Source organism: Larus michahellis, chromosome 1 (genome assembly GCF_964199755.1).
Source record: "Larus michahellis chromosome 1, bLarMic1.1, whole genome shotgun sequence".
Lineage (NCBI taxonomy): Eukaryota > Metazoa > Chordata > Aves > Charadriiformes > Laridae > Larus > Larus michahellis.
In genome coordinates, this window is record NC_133896.1 from 202,843,125 (window position 1) to 202,860,140 (window position 17,016).

At 42.6% G+C, this 17,016-nt stretch overlaps 1 protein-coding gene across 3 annotated transcripts in view; it reads left to right on the forward strand.

The window, feature by feature from the left end:
* The window catches only part of CRYL1 (crystallin lambda 1), a 59,348-nt gene continuing 42,332 nt past the window's right edge, over nt 1–17,016 (forward strand). The window contains exons 1-3 of one of the 3 annotated variants that reach the window (XM_074569606.1): nt 1–107; nt 3,007–3,114; nt 15,045–15,171. In XM_074569606.1, coding sequence (XP_074425707.1) covers nt 3,032–3,114; nt 15,045–15,171 — 210 coding nt within the window. In that variant the 5' untranslated portion in view covers nt 1–107; nt 3,007–3,031. Of the gene's footprint in view, nt 108–330; nt 472–3,006; nt 3,115–15,044; nt 15,172–17,016 lie in introns of those variants that run through there. The other 2 variants (XM_074569588.1, XM_074569597.1) reach the window with 2 other exon arrangements.

Here is a 17,016-nt window from a genome sequence, read left to right on the forward strand (position 1 = left end):
TTCATGGGGAAGACTCTGCTGATGCTGTGAGAGGAAGTGTCATGGCCGAGCCCCCGCAGCCTGTGGAGGTTGAGGAGGGGAAGGAGGCGAGCTGGCACTTGGCCCAGGTGAGAGCTGCCGGTAGGTGAGGGCCGGGGAGACCTTTCCGTGTCCGTGCAGGTGGGGGAGAAGGCACCTGGAGCCTGCGGGCGACGGGAGCCCGGTGTCGCCCGGCCGGGGCTCGCCGCGCCGCCTGGGGGCGGGCTCTCTTCCCGTCGAGGAGCGGCCGCTGAGGGGCGCGGCGCAGAGCCAATGGGAGCGCTCGTAACAATAGCCAATGGGGGCGTCCGTGACATGGCGGGAGCCGCGGGTTGGGGGCGGGCGCGCAGCGAGGCGGGGGCGGCATTAGCGGCAGTGCCGGCCCCTTGTCCCGCATCGCCCGGTCCCGGCCCCTGCAGGCATGGAGCCCTCGCAGGTTGCTATCATCGGCAGGTAAAGTTCCCTCTCCCGGAGAGGAGGTGCCGTCCAGGCTCGGCCCCCAGGGGCTCTGGGAGCCTGGGGACGTGCGAATGGTCCCGGGCGCCGTCCCGGCGAGGCCCGGCCTGCGGGCAGGCGGGTTTGCCGCCTCGGCCCTCCCCACCGCTGCAGGCGTCGGGCGCCGCGGCGAGGTGCTAACTCGGGGCGGCCGGTGCGTCCCGGCGTGTGGGAGAGCCGGGCTGGGGCGGGGGAGCGGTGCGAGAGAGGGCCGGCTGGCTGCGAGTCCGGGGTCTGGGAGCCCGGCAGGAAACGCACCGGTTTGGCTCGTTAGAAAGAGTGTCTCTGTCTCTGCTTAAGTGTCCTTAGAAAGAGTGTCGTTGCTTAAGTCCCTGACAGCTCTGTGCTACTTTAAAAAAATACAACCCAAAACAAACAACAAACAAGCATTTGCAGCATCTCTACTCGAAGTTGGTCTTCCTTCAGGTCTGAAAGGCTGCTGCCCTCTTCCATTGCTGTTTTGTGTGGGGGTAAGTGCAAGAGGAGTGGGGAAGTCTGAGCATGGCTTTAAGATCCTGCTCGTCAACTATGTCAAGAAACTCCTAAGTTTCTGTTGGGCACTCCTGCAGTAATACCATCTTGACGCAAGGTACAGCGGTATTTCAAACTTGTGTGGGAATGGATTGTTTCCTCCTCTTCTTGAGCTAAAACTGAAGTTCTCTAGTTGAACAATAATCTGGTGCAGAGGGGAAAAAAACTGCCCGACAGTAATAGCCCCCTACTCACTTCTGTAACTCTGTGTTAAAAGCACGGACTGCAACAAACTGTTACAGAGGCTGCTTGAGGTCTCGGAACACGTGTCTGGGTACTGTCATGTGATGGTGACAAAGCTGGCTCTTGCTGGTGGCGCTCGGGGAGCTTTTGTTCGCTGTAGGTGTGCGAAGGGCCGGGAGAGCTGGACATCTTTTGTACACTCTCTGGTTCAAAAGAAAAACAAACCCCACAATCCTAAAAACCTGTATAGAAATAATAAAAAAAAAAGTATCTTTTGGTCAAACATTGCTTTAAGGAAACTTAATTTAAAAGTGCAATTTGAAAGAGATGATGCTAACTTATAAAGATGCTGGTAACTCTGATATGCTTGTTTGAGTGATCCAAATGCTTTTATTTTAGAAATACATGTTACTCAGGAGGCTACAGTAGCTAACGAACCTTGACCCATAACTTACCTTTTCCACAAATGTGCTTGCTCTGTGGCTTGCTTGAGAACTTCTGAGGTCTGGGCTTGCTACAGTGAAGTTGTATGTGTGTGTTTTGTTTTATACACTAAATACAAAGTTTCACTATTCTTTTTATTTTATTTTCTTTTGTCACAGTTATTTCCACTGATTCCTGCTGTTTCCTGAAGCTTCCTGGTTTTGTTCCTTTTTTTCGTATTTAAACCAAAGGCAGAGCATGTTCTTGTTTTCTCTTCCTTCTTTTCTCATCTGCCCTATTGCTTTATATCTGACTTTTTACTCCCCTCTTAGTCCTTTATTGGTGCCCCAGTGGCCTTGCATTTTCCAGTTGCTAGAGATTGCTTAAGTTTAATACTACACATACAGTGGTCTTGGAGGTTACAGGAAATGCATGTAATTATCAACTCCCCTCCACCGTAGCAGTCATGGATATGGAGTTGTGCTCCTGTCTTTGTTAAGGAGATATTTAATTTTTTCATGATCTCAGGTTGTTTAAGACTACTACCCTGCTCCTCAGCGCTTTAGTTTGAAGTGACTGATGCCTGCTATAAATCTTATTAAGTTGAAACCTGCGTTGCTTTAAGAGACGTGATAAAATCGTCAGTTACTGCAAGTTTCCTCTGTGCATTTCTAATCAATGTGATTTCACCAAAAGATGTAGGCAGACTGCTCCTGCATGCCTTCAGCATGGTAGGGTGCCTTATCTAAAAATAAGGTTAGTGCTAGAGGTCAGTAGGTGGAAAAGCAGTATCAAACCCACAGTTAGTGTTGGTTTAGTTTTTTTTTTTTTTTCTTTTCACATTCTCATGGTACTTCCTGAATTGTAGAGGACTTTGGTAGCTGGGCCTTAGGTTTTCTGATCATCTCTGAAGCAAGATCCTGAACTCTTGGACCAATGGGCTGGTGTCTGTCTTTAGACTGTGGACGGAACAGATGAGTGTTAAAAATAATTAAAAACCCTCCAACTCTTTATTGTAATTCTGTGCACCAACTCCAGCTTAAGATTGCAGCCGACAAAACTGTTGATACTTGAGTCCGGTGTCCCAAAGTCCCTGCTGTTCTGAATTCTGCTGTCCTTTTTCTGCTTTGTCTTTTTCTTCCTCATTATCTTTCTTCCAGCTCTCAGAGAAGCTGCTACACAGCTAGCAAAGGGTATTTCTCTGTTAGAGATTTGTTTCTTATCAATATGTAACAGATCTTTTCATGAAATTTTGAAGAGTCCCAGCTCTGTTTTCCTTCTTGTAATGCTTGTCAGATCCCCTTCCCCAACATAAATGCTTCTTTATTAATTGTCTGATATTTATTTTCTTTTCAGTGGACTCATTGGTCGCAGCTGGGCCATGGTGTTTGCTGCCGGAGGCTTTAAAGTGAAACTTTATGATGTTGCACAAGAACAGCTAACAAGTGCACTGGAAAACATTCGGTAGGTCACCAGACTTGAAATGACCAGGACTGTAATGAAACTGTGGGATTTCTGTAATCATGAATGAACAGTCGCATCTTACTATTTAAGGGAACATAGTTTTAAGCTTGGAAGAAGGCTTTAGCTTAGAAGTACAGGATGAAGTACAGATTCTGTCAAGATCAGAAGAACTCTGCTCCCAACAACACTTCTGAAGAGCACTTTAATTCTTAAGTAATGATTTAAGAGCTTAAGTTTAGATCCAAATTCTTGAAATGATGTTTACCATGATTATGGTATCTATAGGCTGAGCTTAAAATACATGAAAATAAGAGTTTTTGCATAGAAAGACAACAGACTTTCAAAATGAATGTAAGTTAATATGGGCTGCTGAGGAGCCCTGCTACAATTGTTAATATCATATAACTAGAATTTCTTAAATTCTTAATATTTTTTTGAGTTCTAGAAGAACAGATTGTTAGTTCCACTAACGAAGCAACAACTGATCACTTATACTAGAGGCTGGGAAGCATCTTTAGGAAGAGTAAGTTTGAGAATGTAAACACTGGAACTATTGCACTGGTTCAAACCACCAGTCCTTCAGAGCTTTGCTGTGTTGCCGTGTGGCATTATGGCTAAAGCCACATGCTTTTGGTGTGTGACAAGTTCAAGTCCTGTCTATCTGCTCCCCTCCCCCAACCTTCAGTGCCTAGAAGTTCCTTGTGTATTCAGTAACTCTAACTAGATTTCTTCCAAGTATATCTCTAACCTTGCCTTGAACGTGTGTAAATCCTTTTGCAGCCTTCTTGCCAAAGGACTTTGTGTTCTGCAGGTTTACAGCTCACTGTGTGAAGAGCTATTCCCTTTTGCTTGTTCTCAACCTGTCTCCTCAGTTGCTTTGTTTGGCCCCTAGTTCTTATGTTAGAAGTGACAGTGGCTGGTTGGTTCTTTTCACCCTTTTCTTTCTGGACCTGAAATATAGCTTTTTATATGCCTTTGAGGGAGTGAGTGTATTTATAGAGTGGTCTGGTAAACAAACTTACGTTGCTGTATCAGCATTTAATTCTAATATGTAGGTTGTTTCATGATCAGCATCTCAACCTAAATGCATCGGTCCTCCCTTCGTGATGACCCTTCTTGGGTCCAGTCCTCTTCAATATATTCATCAATGACCTGGATGAGGGGATAGAGTGTACCCTCAGCAAGTTTGCTGATGACACAAAGCTGGGGGGGTGGCTGAGACACCGGAGGACTGTGCTGCCATACAGAGAGACATAGACAGGCTGGAGAGTTGAGCAAAGAGGAACCCTATGAAATTCAACAAGGGCAAGTGTAGGGTGCTGCACCTGGGGAGGAACAACCCCATGCACCAGTACAGGTTGGGGGCTGAACTGCTGGAGAGCAGCTCAGCTGAAAGAGACCTGGGAGTCCTGCTGGACAACAGGATGACCATGAGCCAGCAAAGTGCCCTTGTGGCCAAGAAGGCCAATGGCATCCTGGGGTGCATCAAGAAGAGTGTGGCCAGCAGGTCGAGGGAGGTCATCCTCCCCCTCTACTCTGCCTTGGTGAGGCCGCACCTGGAGTACTGTGTCCAGTTCTGGGCTCCCCAGTTGAAGAGGGACAGGGAACTGCTGGAGAAGGTGGCAGCAGAGAGCTACCAAGATGATTAGGGGACTGGAACGCCTCTCTTATGAAGAAAGGCTGAGGGATTTGGGTCTCTTCAGTCTGGAAAAAAGACAGCTGAGGGGGGATCTTATCGACACTTATAAATACTTAAAGGGTGGGTGTCAGGAGGATGGGGCCAGGCTCTTTTCAGTGGTGCCTGGCAACAGGACAAGAGCTAATGGGCACAAACTTAAGCATAGGAAGTTCCACCTAAACATGAGGAGGATCTTCTTTACTTTGAGGGTGGCAGAGCACTGGAACAGGCAGCCCAGAGGGGTGGTGGAGTCTCCAACTCATTCAAAACCTGCCTGGACGCGTTCCTGTGCAACCTGCGCTGGGTGACTCTGCTCTGGCAGGGGGGTTGGACTAGATGATCTCCAGAGGTCCCTTCCAACCCTATGATTCTATGCCTTGGAGTGAAATATGTCAGCTGCTGTGTGTCGGCTGCTATGGGGAGTAAGCTGCACCTAAAAAAGGTTGTGGCATGTTGTGTCCTGCTTGGTTTTTGTAACAAGGCTTACAGGAAGGAGGAGTGACTTCAGGAGCCCCTTGTAGGTCAGTTCAGTTGTTGGAGTTTAGAAGTTAAAGGGTATGTGATATCTAGTGAGATTTGCTAAAAATGGCTTGATAATGAAAGGGGAGAATCTGTCTCCTACAATTTTTTAATTTATTTTCTTTTATTTCCCCAAACCTTTCTGTCCAGGCAGGTGTTAGTCAGGCTGAACATCTCTGTTGCTACAGCTAGATGACAGACACTTGGTTTTTGCAGAATTGCTGCCGTAGTGATAGCCATGATGAGATTCCGGATTATTGTGGAGGGGGAAATTTTGCAGTCTACATTACTAAAGAGAGCACTTGCATCTAATTTTTTCTTTTTCTAATAGTGAAATGGGGACTTTAGGCTTCTAAGGTTTTTGGCTTAGAAAAGTGAAACATAAAATGTCGGTGTAATTAGGTAGAGTGCTATTTGGTTGTGTCTGTGCTGTCCTGTGCCTGCATGTGCTGCCCCATAGGAGTTCAAGTCAGGTTTTGCCTTTTACATAAGGTGTTCCTAACTCAACTTATAATTAACTTGTGTATCTTGGCTGTTGTAACATCTTAGTTAAAAAGCCTAGTTTCAGGTCAGTGTACTTTTTGTGATAAGAATACAAGCTATGCAGTTTCTTCAACCAGTATTTTAATGATTGTACTTATCAAAATATGGTTAAACTTGAACTTCTTTGCACTGATTTTATAGCACACAGCCTGCAGTAAATCCCTTTGAGTTACTGATATGATGCTTGTGTAAGGGCTGGAGCTTGAGAAGGTAACGAGGGCTCACAGTAGAGAGCAACTGACAAAGCCATCTGGTGGCTACTTCTCTGGACTTGCTGAGACTTGCTTTCCTTTTTCTCTGCAAGTGGCTAGTGCTTTTAGGGAAGTTTTTAGGCTTAGGGTTTGGTGGGTTTTTTTGTTTGTTTTGTTTTAGTATTGAAAAGTATTTGTTCCACTGTAGTCTGCAGTCCATGAACTTCTAGTTTATGGAGATGCTCTGCATATTAAGGAGAAACTGGAGTGTACAGGGGACTGTAGTTTCCTTATTCTAAACAAAAGAAAAACATGATTTGAGTAGGAAACAACATTCGCTTTACTTCTAAAAGGAGATGATACTCCTTTCATGACACAAATTATACATAAGTATTTATTAACTATTTTATGTGATGGACTTTTAGTACATCGACTTGTAACTCACTGTTCTGAATTTATATAAAGGGCATCTCGGGGTTCATTAACCTAATGAATTCAGCTCTCACACTACAGTAGGTGGGCAGCAGGGCTGTGTAGTCCTGCAAGAGGACTGGAACAAGTCTGGATGGACCTACAATGATCAGGAGAGCCTGCGCGTATCTGCATGGAAGACCTGAAATGTACTCTGTAAATTTATTCAAAACACTTGGATAAGGGTAAAAAAAAAAAATAAGGTTACAGTGTGGAATTTGGATCTACTGAAACAAGTGGAAATACGTATCATGTTATCACAATACCAGTAGACCGGATACAGAAAGAAAAGGAGAGTGTGTCTACAAAAGCCTAACATGGTGTGATGGATTTCTACCTACCTACTTACCTGTTGACAGGCACGTGGCAGGCAGTGCCCTGGCACACAAAATGACTGCACATTGCATTGAACTGGATGTACCAGTGGCATTATTAACCAGTGTCTGCTCTAATGGAACAACCTTTTGTTCTGTTGAAGAAACAAACTAATGAACGGCTTTATGCCACACTTGAACTACTGAAGGCATGCTGCAGTAACCCGTCTTGGAAAATGTAACTCTTCATATCCAGTATGCTTTCTTCTGAGTCAGTGTGATTCTGGTTTGAATGCAAGGTTGATGAACTTTAAAATAATGAGAATTAGAAAAACAAGTAGTACTGTGTTCCTGAAAGTAATATTAAACCATATGATGCAGAAATGCTTTAGTGCGTACCCCCCAAAAAAACTTTGATTCTTGTAATATGTAAAACACTTTTTCAAATATTTACTGTGCTACTGTTCTAAAGATAATTATGCTGCTGATAAAGATTCATTACAGTGGAAATGCTGTATTTTTTCCCCCTATGTAACCGATTCATGTTTTATGTGCAACAATTTTTGCATATATAATGAAAGACTATTGCAAGGGGAAAAAGTTTACTTGACTCTGAAGAGGACACTAAAACTTGGATATTTGCACGTCCATTCTGTAATCCACAGGTGGTTTACAGATCTACAGAAGTAGGTGCTGGTTAAATACAATATTTGCATAGATACAAAACTATATCTCCTCCAGGACACAGGAGCAGGTAAATATATATTTTAATATATAAAAACCAAACAGTTGTATGTATAAAGGTTATAGCTAACTTCAGGAAAAAAAGCCTGTAGAAGATGTTGGGAAGTAATCTTTGCTAAATTATAAAGACAAGATTATTTTTAAAACTCTGTGACTATATTTGACTGCACTAAACAGTAAAATTATTCTAAAGCTCTTTTCTGTCTTCGGATCCTTCTTTTCTTCTCTTAGCCCCAGTAGAAAAATTTTCTGGGACAGGTTGAAGTTGTCTTTGTGAAGTGGTAGTTGTATGTAGGGATATGGCCACATAAAATTACTATTGCTACTTTTATTTACATAGATACAAGTGAAATGCAATGCTAGTATCAAAACATAGAAATATTTGGTTGTGAGGAAAGCAACTTTGACCCTCTCTTTATTAAATAATAGAGACCTTCTCCCTTAAATTTAAATTAATTAAAATTTAATTAATTAAAATGAATAGTTATTAGTGAGTTCTGTTCTTCCAGAATGGACTTCTACAGAACTTTGCCTTCTGAAAACTGATAATATGGTGCTCAGGCTGCATCGTACTGAATCTAAACTCAAAAGTGAGGCTGTTCAGTGAGAATTACTTGTATGTCAGCTTTATCTGACAATAGGTTGTTCTGCGTGGTTCAAAGACATCGGGCCTTTAAAGAGTTGGAGCCAAGCAGTCTTGACATTGGAATATCACACTTCCTCTCTTCATTAAGTATTAATTTAACCATAAATTTTATTGTACTTAATACATAGTGAAGTGCACAATTGCTATGAAAAACAAACAAGGTGCAGGGGCTAGAAAAAAGCAGCATGTCCCCACTCACCTCTCGCCAAGTGGGGAGAAGTACTTTAAGAATTCTGTACCGTTGTGAATGGGAATCTGCAACTTGTAATGAAGTGCCCGATATATGGCAGGTTGCAAGGCCAAAGTAGTAAACCATATCTGTGACTTCATTATAGCCAAAATTTTGAACGACGCTTCCCCCTGTAACTCAAGTTCATCATCTTTCTCGTTCCAGGAGGAGACTAGTCTCTAGACAAGACACCTCAAGGTGCACAACTTCTTGCTGTCTGGTGCCCTCTTATGCTTCGTTCATATGAAAAGGGGAATAGCTCACTGGATCGGTTTTGTAGCGCGAGGAGTACAGTGATGTAGGCTTTGCCCTCTTTTCCTAGCTCATGGCATGTTCCATGGATGCGTGGTTAGAAACTCTTTCCAACCTGGCTTCCTCTTCCAGTCTCTGGTCTGTATTGCTGTGTTGTATTGACACTGTATTTGTATCAAGGGCAAAATGCAGCTTGGCTTAGGTCTTCCTTGATAGTTTTATATATCTCCTTCAAGGGGACACCTTCTAAGTAGGCAGTTCTTACCAAAGTATATTTTGGTCATGAGTGCCTGACGCTGGCAAATCAAGCTTGTGCTAAATCATAGGATTGATTCTACCTTTCAATTTTATCTTGGCATACCTAATGAGTGGATTTATTCAGCTCACTGGATCTGGAGGCAACACTGGAATTGATCTCCTAAGGGTAAGACATGACTTGTATTGGGTTGCAGACCTCACTCAGCTTTAACGATATCGGTGACTCTGCATTTACTGTGGAAAAACATAATGACTGTAACTGCATTTTCCTGTTACAAAGTCTTTGGTCTCGTTGCAGCATCCAGTTTGTGTAATGCCAGTATAGACATCCTGAGAGTGCCATGTCTGGAAAACAGTTTGTGTGTGTGATAACTTCAGAAGATCTCGGAGCTTTGATTGACTTCTGTGTGTCACCATGCTTTTATGCTGCATCCCGGCTCTTCTGTAGTCAAAGGCAGATGTGTAACTGTCCCTCTTTAATACACTGCCGTCGCTGTGGATGGAGTGTGTTTGACAGTGCTGGATCTCTCTTGTCTTGATAGGAACATACATGCTTTTGTGGTTCTGCTTGTACAGCTGTTTCAAGAAGGTGAAATGTGTAACAGCTTTTCCGTGGTGGTGTGTTGTGTGCTTACCTTTAGTCTGGGGAAATCAGGAAGGTGGGAAGTGGTTGCTAACACTTTTAAATGACCAATTGAAACTCAATATTAGCAGCTTGCTATTTGGCCATTTTATATATGGACAGTGAGCTGGTCCCAGTGTCAGGGGCTTTCAGTTGCCTACTTTGTGTGTCTCAGGCTAGATAGATGCGACTGGTAATTGTTGAGTGTTTCGTTGTGGTTTTTTTTTTTTTGCCATGCCAAGTTCCCTCTCATATAGATTGTAGTCTGTTGCCATGACTGGTTAATGGCCCTAGTCTTTGACAGTAGTGGTTGGCTGAACTTGTGAAGAATAATATTGGTGGTGTCTTCTGCCCTCCTTTGTCCTTGCTGCTTTGGGTAGTTAGTTTGTGATTCAGTGGTCTTTAATCTTGCAAGTATTTTTTGGTTGCAACAATGTGTGCTGAATACTATGACTGCCCGATAGTTGCTGTGGATGAAGGTGAGGCCATGGGGTGTGGACAAGATGGGGTGAGTATTAGCATCACTTGCAGGGTTCTTCTGGAAAAACTTCTAGAATAAGATTTGTAACCATGAGCATCCCAGGCAGTTTATGTGATCAGGAGTGTTGTTATTAATTGGGTGCCTTATCTTGAAGCAAATACCGTCTCAGTTTCCACAGTAGTGTTGACAGGGGCAGTCATGTGCAACAGTAAAACTCTGGAGGTAGACAAAGTGTGGGCTCTAAAAGGAAGTAATCTTTTCTTATGGATGTGAATTCTTCATTCTTCAAAGACCTTACGCATATGAGTCAAACTCTTCAAACAGTGCACATAATACAATTGCAAAGCAAAGTCCTATGGTGTGTTCTGTGGATGTGGCTGCAATGACCTCAGTCTGTGGTCATCCTCAGGGGTGATCACCCTGAAGGCTAGGCTGCCTTGAATAAAAAGTCGTCCAGTAGAGGTCAGTGGTGTACTGCTGTATGTGTAAACCGGTCTGGTTTGTGCCCTAGCGTATGATAAATACCAGGGGAAGCTCCCTTTCTTTGCCAGAAAAGTGTAGGCAATCTAATACCGCAGGGGAATAGAAAGAGAGTTTAGCGTTTGTAAGACTTAAAATTCATTTGTGGCACAAAACAGCCAAAATGTCAATAAATATATTGGTGAAGGAGGGCAAAAAACTTTTCTTAGGAGGGAAGGCCAAAATTCAAGTAATGCACAAATTGTATTTCCTATTCCATATTTTTAAATAACTATCCTAATTTAAATAAATGGCTAGCATGAAGATTGGTGATGTTAACAGGAAGATTTTGTTTAGGAGGAAAAATCAGTCCAGCCTTAAGTTCCAAAGTATGAAGATGGCAGTTTTGTGGATTAATTAAGAAATGGTGTTCTTGTGTACAGTGTAGTGAGTAATGGCTTATGATAGAGAAGCAGAAATGATAGGATGGTCATCATTGGCAGAGAAGGAAAGGTATGGAACAGGACACAGGTGCTGCAAACTTCTGTAAAAACTTATGGAAGAAAAATGAAAGTCAGATCTTTTAGTCTGTCACTCTAGCCCCTTTGAATCCCTCGGTTACCAGCCACGGAGTGGAGTTTGAGGACCAGGGAGAATGAGACTAGTGTTGTATTGCACAGAAAGTGAACAAGAATTCCACCCTCTTCCTTAATGAAAGAAATAATTCTGATGTGATCTCTTCAAACTTAAATTTTGCTTTTGTTTTTTAAAAGCACTATTCAGCCTATGAGCAAGAGGAGGATGCTGGATTTAGGGAAGTGGCACCTGGGAAATGAATGTTTGAATGGATAATTAAGACCTTTTGAATCAGGGAAATGGCCTCAAGTTGCACCAGGGGAGGTTTAGGATGGATGTTAGGAAAACTTTCTTCACTGAAAGGGTTATCAAGCATTGGAACAGGCTGCCCAGGGAAGTGGTTGAGGCACCATCCCTGGAGGTATTTAAAAAGTGTGTAGACGTGACACTTAGGGCCATGGTTTAGTGGTGTAGTTGGCAGTGTGCTGGAAGCCTTAAGTCTTGGGTGGAGCTCCTGCCTAGCAGGCTGTGCTGTACCCTGGCAACTTGGAAAATAGAGCTGAAGCTTCCCGTTTCCTATTCCTTACCACGCAGATTGTTCAAAGGCAGAAATCTGTGCTTTCCAGCTGTCCATTTGTGGTGTTTTTAAGAAACCAAATGGGGAACTCATCCAGAAACTTGATGGATTTCCTGCTTATTTCTGTGGCGCTGCTTGGAGCGGAGTGTTGGATCACTTTTTTCTGTCTGTCTTAAAGTGCTTTTAAACAAAACTTACCAGAAAAGAATTTCTGACTAGTGAGCCTAAATTAATATTTGAGAAAAGAAGCAGAAAGCTATTAATGGAACTCTTTTCATCAGTTTTGGACTGCATAAACTGGTAGGAATACTAATTTTGGCACCAAGTCTAAGGTACTCCAGGGAAGTAAACAGGACAGACCTGAGCAGTGTCTGAAAAGCATATGACTCAGCTTCGTTTTCCAGCTAAGAATGAACCAAACATTTTCAAAGCTCTGCAATGCCTAGCTGTTTATCCAGGTGTGCTCTGCCTAAGAGTCAAAAATCACTGTCCATGATCAGCTCTGACGAAAATAAAGAGGAAGTGTTAGAACTTGCAGTACAGAAACGATTATCTGGAGTTAATTGCTGAAGCAGCACATTGAAAGGTAGAAAGTTAATGCTTGTAGGAGTTACCGCTGTGTGTGCACATGGATTGTTGTTCTTGTTGCTTTTGTTCTTCTCAGTTAGAAATATGGGTGCATATTCTCATTTAGAAGGTGCACTGTCATCTTTACCAGCTTCAAACAGAGCCTCTGTTGGAATATCACCTACTCCCAAGTTACTGGAAATACTTTGATTCGTTGTACGAAGTCCACGGTGATCTGAAGGTGTTTGTTTCTTCCAACTGTTGTGCTAAACAAGGAGCAGAACTGCTCAAGGCATTTTTTGGCACCTAGGTGGCTACTGAGTGCTCCTTACCTTGACTTTCAGTGGGGTGGCTCCCAGGACAAGGTGTTGCTGCTCTGGATTTGTGTCAGAAAGATACATTAGGAAGGTGTTTTGTTTGCTGGGAAACAAATGTTCTCTTTTCCACTACTTTGAGTGGAAGAAAGGACATCCAAGTCACTTGCAGAGCAGCAGGTGTTTACGACCTCTCAATAAAGCCACAATAAAAGCGGTAAAGGCTATATTTGCTGTGTAACAGCTACATGGATGCTGAAGTAAAAGTCTGATTCTTTAGAAGTTAATGGTAGATTTAGTAAGGCAGTTCAAGCTAAAGATCCAAGAGCCCATTGAATCTCTGCTGAAATTTGACCTGTGTCTGTATATTTAAGTAGGAATTAGATTGTCTTTAAATAAATCCCTGCAAATTTTCTTCTTTGGTGACTTCAGAATACTATGATCTAAATGTCTTATTCTGAGCTATTTTCTCTTCAGGGCGGGGGGGGAATAGGTACTTCCATTACAAGACAAGATGGATTGCATACTTTGATGCCTAAAAAAATCAGACAACACGCTGAGAACACTTAGTTCTCCCTTCTTTAAAAGAGAGCTCAAGATGACTGTCTCAGATGTGCATGTTGACAGGGTAGGTGAGATGAATCCCACTCATTTTGTTTAGGGAAATCTGGAGGAGGAAGCTTAATATTTTTATTTCATCTATGGACTCAATACTTGTTGACAGGAAAGAGCTCTAAATAAAAGGGTGGTTTGATAAAGTGCAAGTGCATTATCACATGTTGCTCAGCAGGTGGTCTGAAAGGAGTAGAGAGAAAAAGAGGCAGTATGATCTACATCCCTCTCCCTTTTCAATTAATTTAAAAATGCTGCTTGAAAAATGTCGATGACACCTCCCACAACTTCATAAAGCAACTGAGAGCTGAGGTCCCATTGCTCCCTGTCTGGTGTGTTTGGGATTGCTGGTGGCTGCAGCACTATCATTGGCTGGGTTGAGGAAGTTCCTCCCCAGGGTATAAGCGCTGGAGCTGTACTAGAGAAGTGGTCTGGGGCTGACCAGCGTTATTCCGATGCTGTGGCTGGCTGCCTGTCCTGCTTCGTAAGGACTAATGAAGGTGTTTGGCAGCTGTAGATCGTGACAAGCATATGGGTTCCCATCTCCTCCCCATCTAGATAGAAAAATAAATCCACTGCTACTGTCTGGGTACATGGAGGCGCCTGGGCAGGTGTATTGAGGACTGAGGTGTGGTGGGCAGTGGAGATCATCTGGGCCTGTATAAATAAGTTCTGCCCATTTAACATGTACTGGCCCATAAAGCCCCTAATGAAGGCTGTCATGTGTACCCCAGTGCCACAGTCACTTAGGAAACACATGATGGATGATGGGTTATTTCTATATGCAGTTATATGATTTGTGCAGTACAAAAATACACTAACTTTTTCGAGGCAGTACAGCTTTTCCACCCTCCAACTGGGTGGCAAGTGCAATTTATTTATTATGTAAAAAGGCATCCAAAAAAGAAGCCAAAGTTTCAGAACTAGATTGGTATGGAGAAGAAAGGATTTGGGTTTTGATTTTTTTTTTTTTTTCCCCTGCTGCTAATCACTAGCTCACTTTCCTCTTCAGGATGAGCAATTTTTGCTGAGTAAAAACCAAAGGGTCCGAGGAGTTCTTGCTTGAAGTAACTAACAGATTTAACTGTGATAATGGCTGTATCAAATAGCTTTATGTTGATTGCGATCAGATAGTTTAATCCCACTTAATTTCTGTGGAAACTGCTCCTCTAAGTGACTTTTAACTGTCTTGAAAATTACTTGTTTGCTCTGGATTTACGAGGATTTAAAACTGTAGAGGCTTTTTCTGAGAAGGTGACATGTCCAGCCACAGCAGTAATGTGTACTTGAATGTTCAGTTCAAGCTCTGGACACCCAATTTAGTAACTACTCAAATTTTATGATACTCACTCTGTAGTCATTACCTCTGTTGGGGCATGGTTTTGGTGGTGGTTGTTGGTTTGGTTTTGGTTGTTTGTTTTTTTTTTTCTTCTTGGAAGGACTCCTGGCTGTATAGCGTGTATTTGTTTATTTCTATACCATTAAACAGTGTTCCCACAGCTAGGCTTCATACCAAAAGCGCTGTTGTTTTGTAAAACTACATGAAGTACATTAAAGAGACCTCTGTTCACATTAAATCTGAGTTGAAAAACTCTTGCTGATCTTGCACCAGTGAGGACAGGTTTGAGGTGGTAACAAACTTTTGTCTAGGAGTAGATCTTAGAGCTGGCTGTGCTTGAAGAGAAGAAAAATGTTATGTAAGGTGGAGAGAGCAAAGAGAAATGAGTGAATACATTATAACCTTTTATTTTTTGAGTATAAATATATGCAGTGGAATGGCAAATGGTATATTTTTGGGTTGTTAAGGAGCTTTTTAAAAAAATGAATGGTGGCTTAACAATAATAAAGTACTTAATTGTGTATGTTGTTTCTGTCAGCAAACAAATGAAAGAGCTGAAGGAGTCGGGATTCCTGAAAGGAACTTTGAGTGTGGAGCAGCAGTTGTCTCTCATTAGCATCTGTGCAGACCTGAAGGCGGCAGTAGAGGGTGCTACTTTCATTCAGGTAAGCAAAGATTTGACAACTCCTAGCAAACGGTTTAGAAAGATCATCAAGACCTGTGCTGTGCAGTCGATGGGCAATGGAGAGTTCAACATCCTGACTGCATAAGGATGGTTGTGCTTGTTAAATTAATGTTTTTTTCTAGCCTAGTATCACGACACGGGAGATAAAGCCTCTTTGCAGGATTTCCCTGCTCCAGAGTCTTTGCAAGTTTCTTCGCGTTATGTTGGAAGAGGCTGGTGGCTGGCTAAGCCAAGAGAGGATTGCCAACCTCCATGTGTAACAAAGACTGTACTGGTTAGAAAGACCAATATGAGGGGATGGGGGAGCAGGAGATTCTTGGGGGAGAGATCTCTTAGGGAGCACCACACATTCTAGTGCTGGGACTAAAACGTGTTTATTCCTCTCCAGGTACCTCGGGAAGGCAGGGAGTATGGTTACGCCCAGGGGTGACTTCTATTCTGACTGTGGGGGAGCACTGTAGCCAAAAGCAGCTATCTGACAGGGTGTTAGAATACTAAAAAAAATTCTGTGATTCTGTGTAAAAGCAGGGTTGATATATAGGGCTAGAATCTGTGCTGCTAAGTAAAACTGGGATGGGGAGCGAGTTGTATTAGCGACCCTGATAGTTCGTGGCTGCTTAACTATTAGTATGCTCACTGGTATGGGCATAGTTTAGGGAACAGGTGAATCAGGGACCATTTCTGGGTTAAAGTATGAATGAGTTTGCATTGGATTTGGCATCTTCTATGCTACATGGTCCCCCGGTAGTATTCCAGTGTTGTACCATCAACTGTCCTTACATGTATATGTGTTGCACTCAAGAGTTTACAATTTATACTGTTCCAGGCTGTAAATCCCACAATCTGCTTAGCTGCAACACATCCCTAACAATAAATTGAATTTAAAGGGAACAGATTTCCAGACCTTTTATTCCTCCCAAGTTGGTGAGGTGAAAGGGGAGAGAATGGGAGGCGGAGCAAAGCCTCACACAGGAGTCAAGGTGTGACTGCGCTGTGGATTTTTACAGTGGTATACTATTTTGTGTTCACTTGCTTTTCTCCGGATCATGAAACTATATGCTGTTATCCCAATATCTTACTCCTTCAACAGAAACGAGCTTAGAGCTTGTCAGTTCGTACTATTGTTTTCACATATGTATTGCTTATCTCTGCTGAGTTTAATCTGCGAGTGTATTGTCTAGTCACTCAGTCCTGTAAAGCACTTCCACAAATGTTTGTAATGACGATGACCGACTTAATATTACGAGCTAACTTTCGGGTCACTTATGAATGGATATAACAAAGGACACAGATACCTGTGAAACAGCACGGGACAGCATCTTTCACTGAGTAAGAACTAACTGTTCCTCCTACTGTCTGCTTACTGTCTCTTTACCAGTACTGTCCACGAAAGGACCTTTTATCTCACATGTGACCATGTACTGGTACTATTTTATGTTCCCTTAACCCTTTTGATCTCTCTTAATATGTAGTCATTAAGCATATGAATAAATAAAAAATAAGTAACTGCAGTATGCTCGTGGGTAACAAATTGTATGTGTGGAACACTGTTGGCAGTGTTCATATCAGCTCATCAGTTTCAAACCACAGCATCAAATTTTGGTTTGATGCAAAGTGTTGACAATTACACAGCATAAGCGGGCAAATTATTTGAACCTATTGAATCTTATTTCAGCAACGAACAGACTGCTTTCTGGCTCACCCATATTAAACTTCAGAAACATCACCTAGTGCAGCTTTGAACCTGGAAGGACAAAATGGACTAATTGTAACTTATGAGTGCAAGTGGTCTGACTTTTAGTTACTTAAAAAATAAAACATCAGT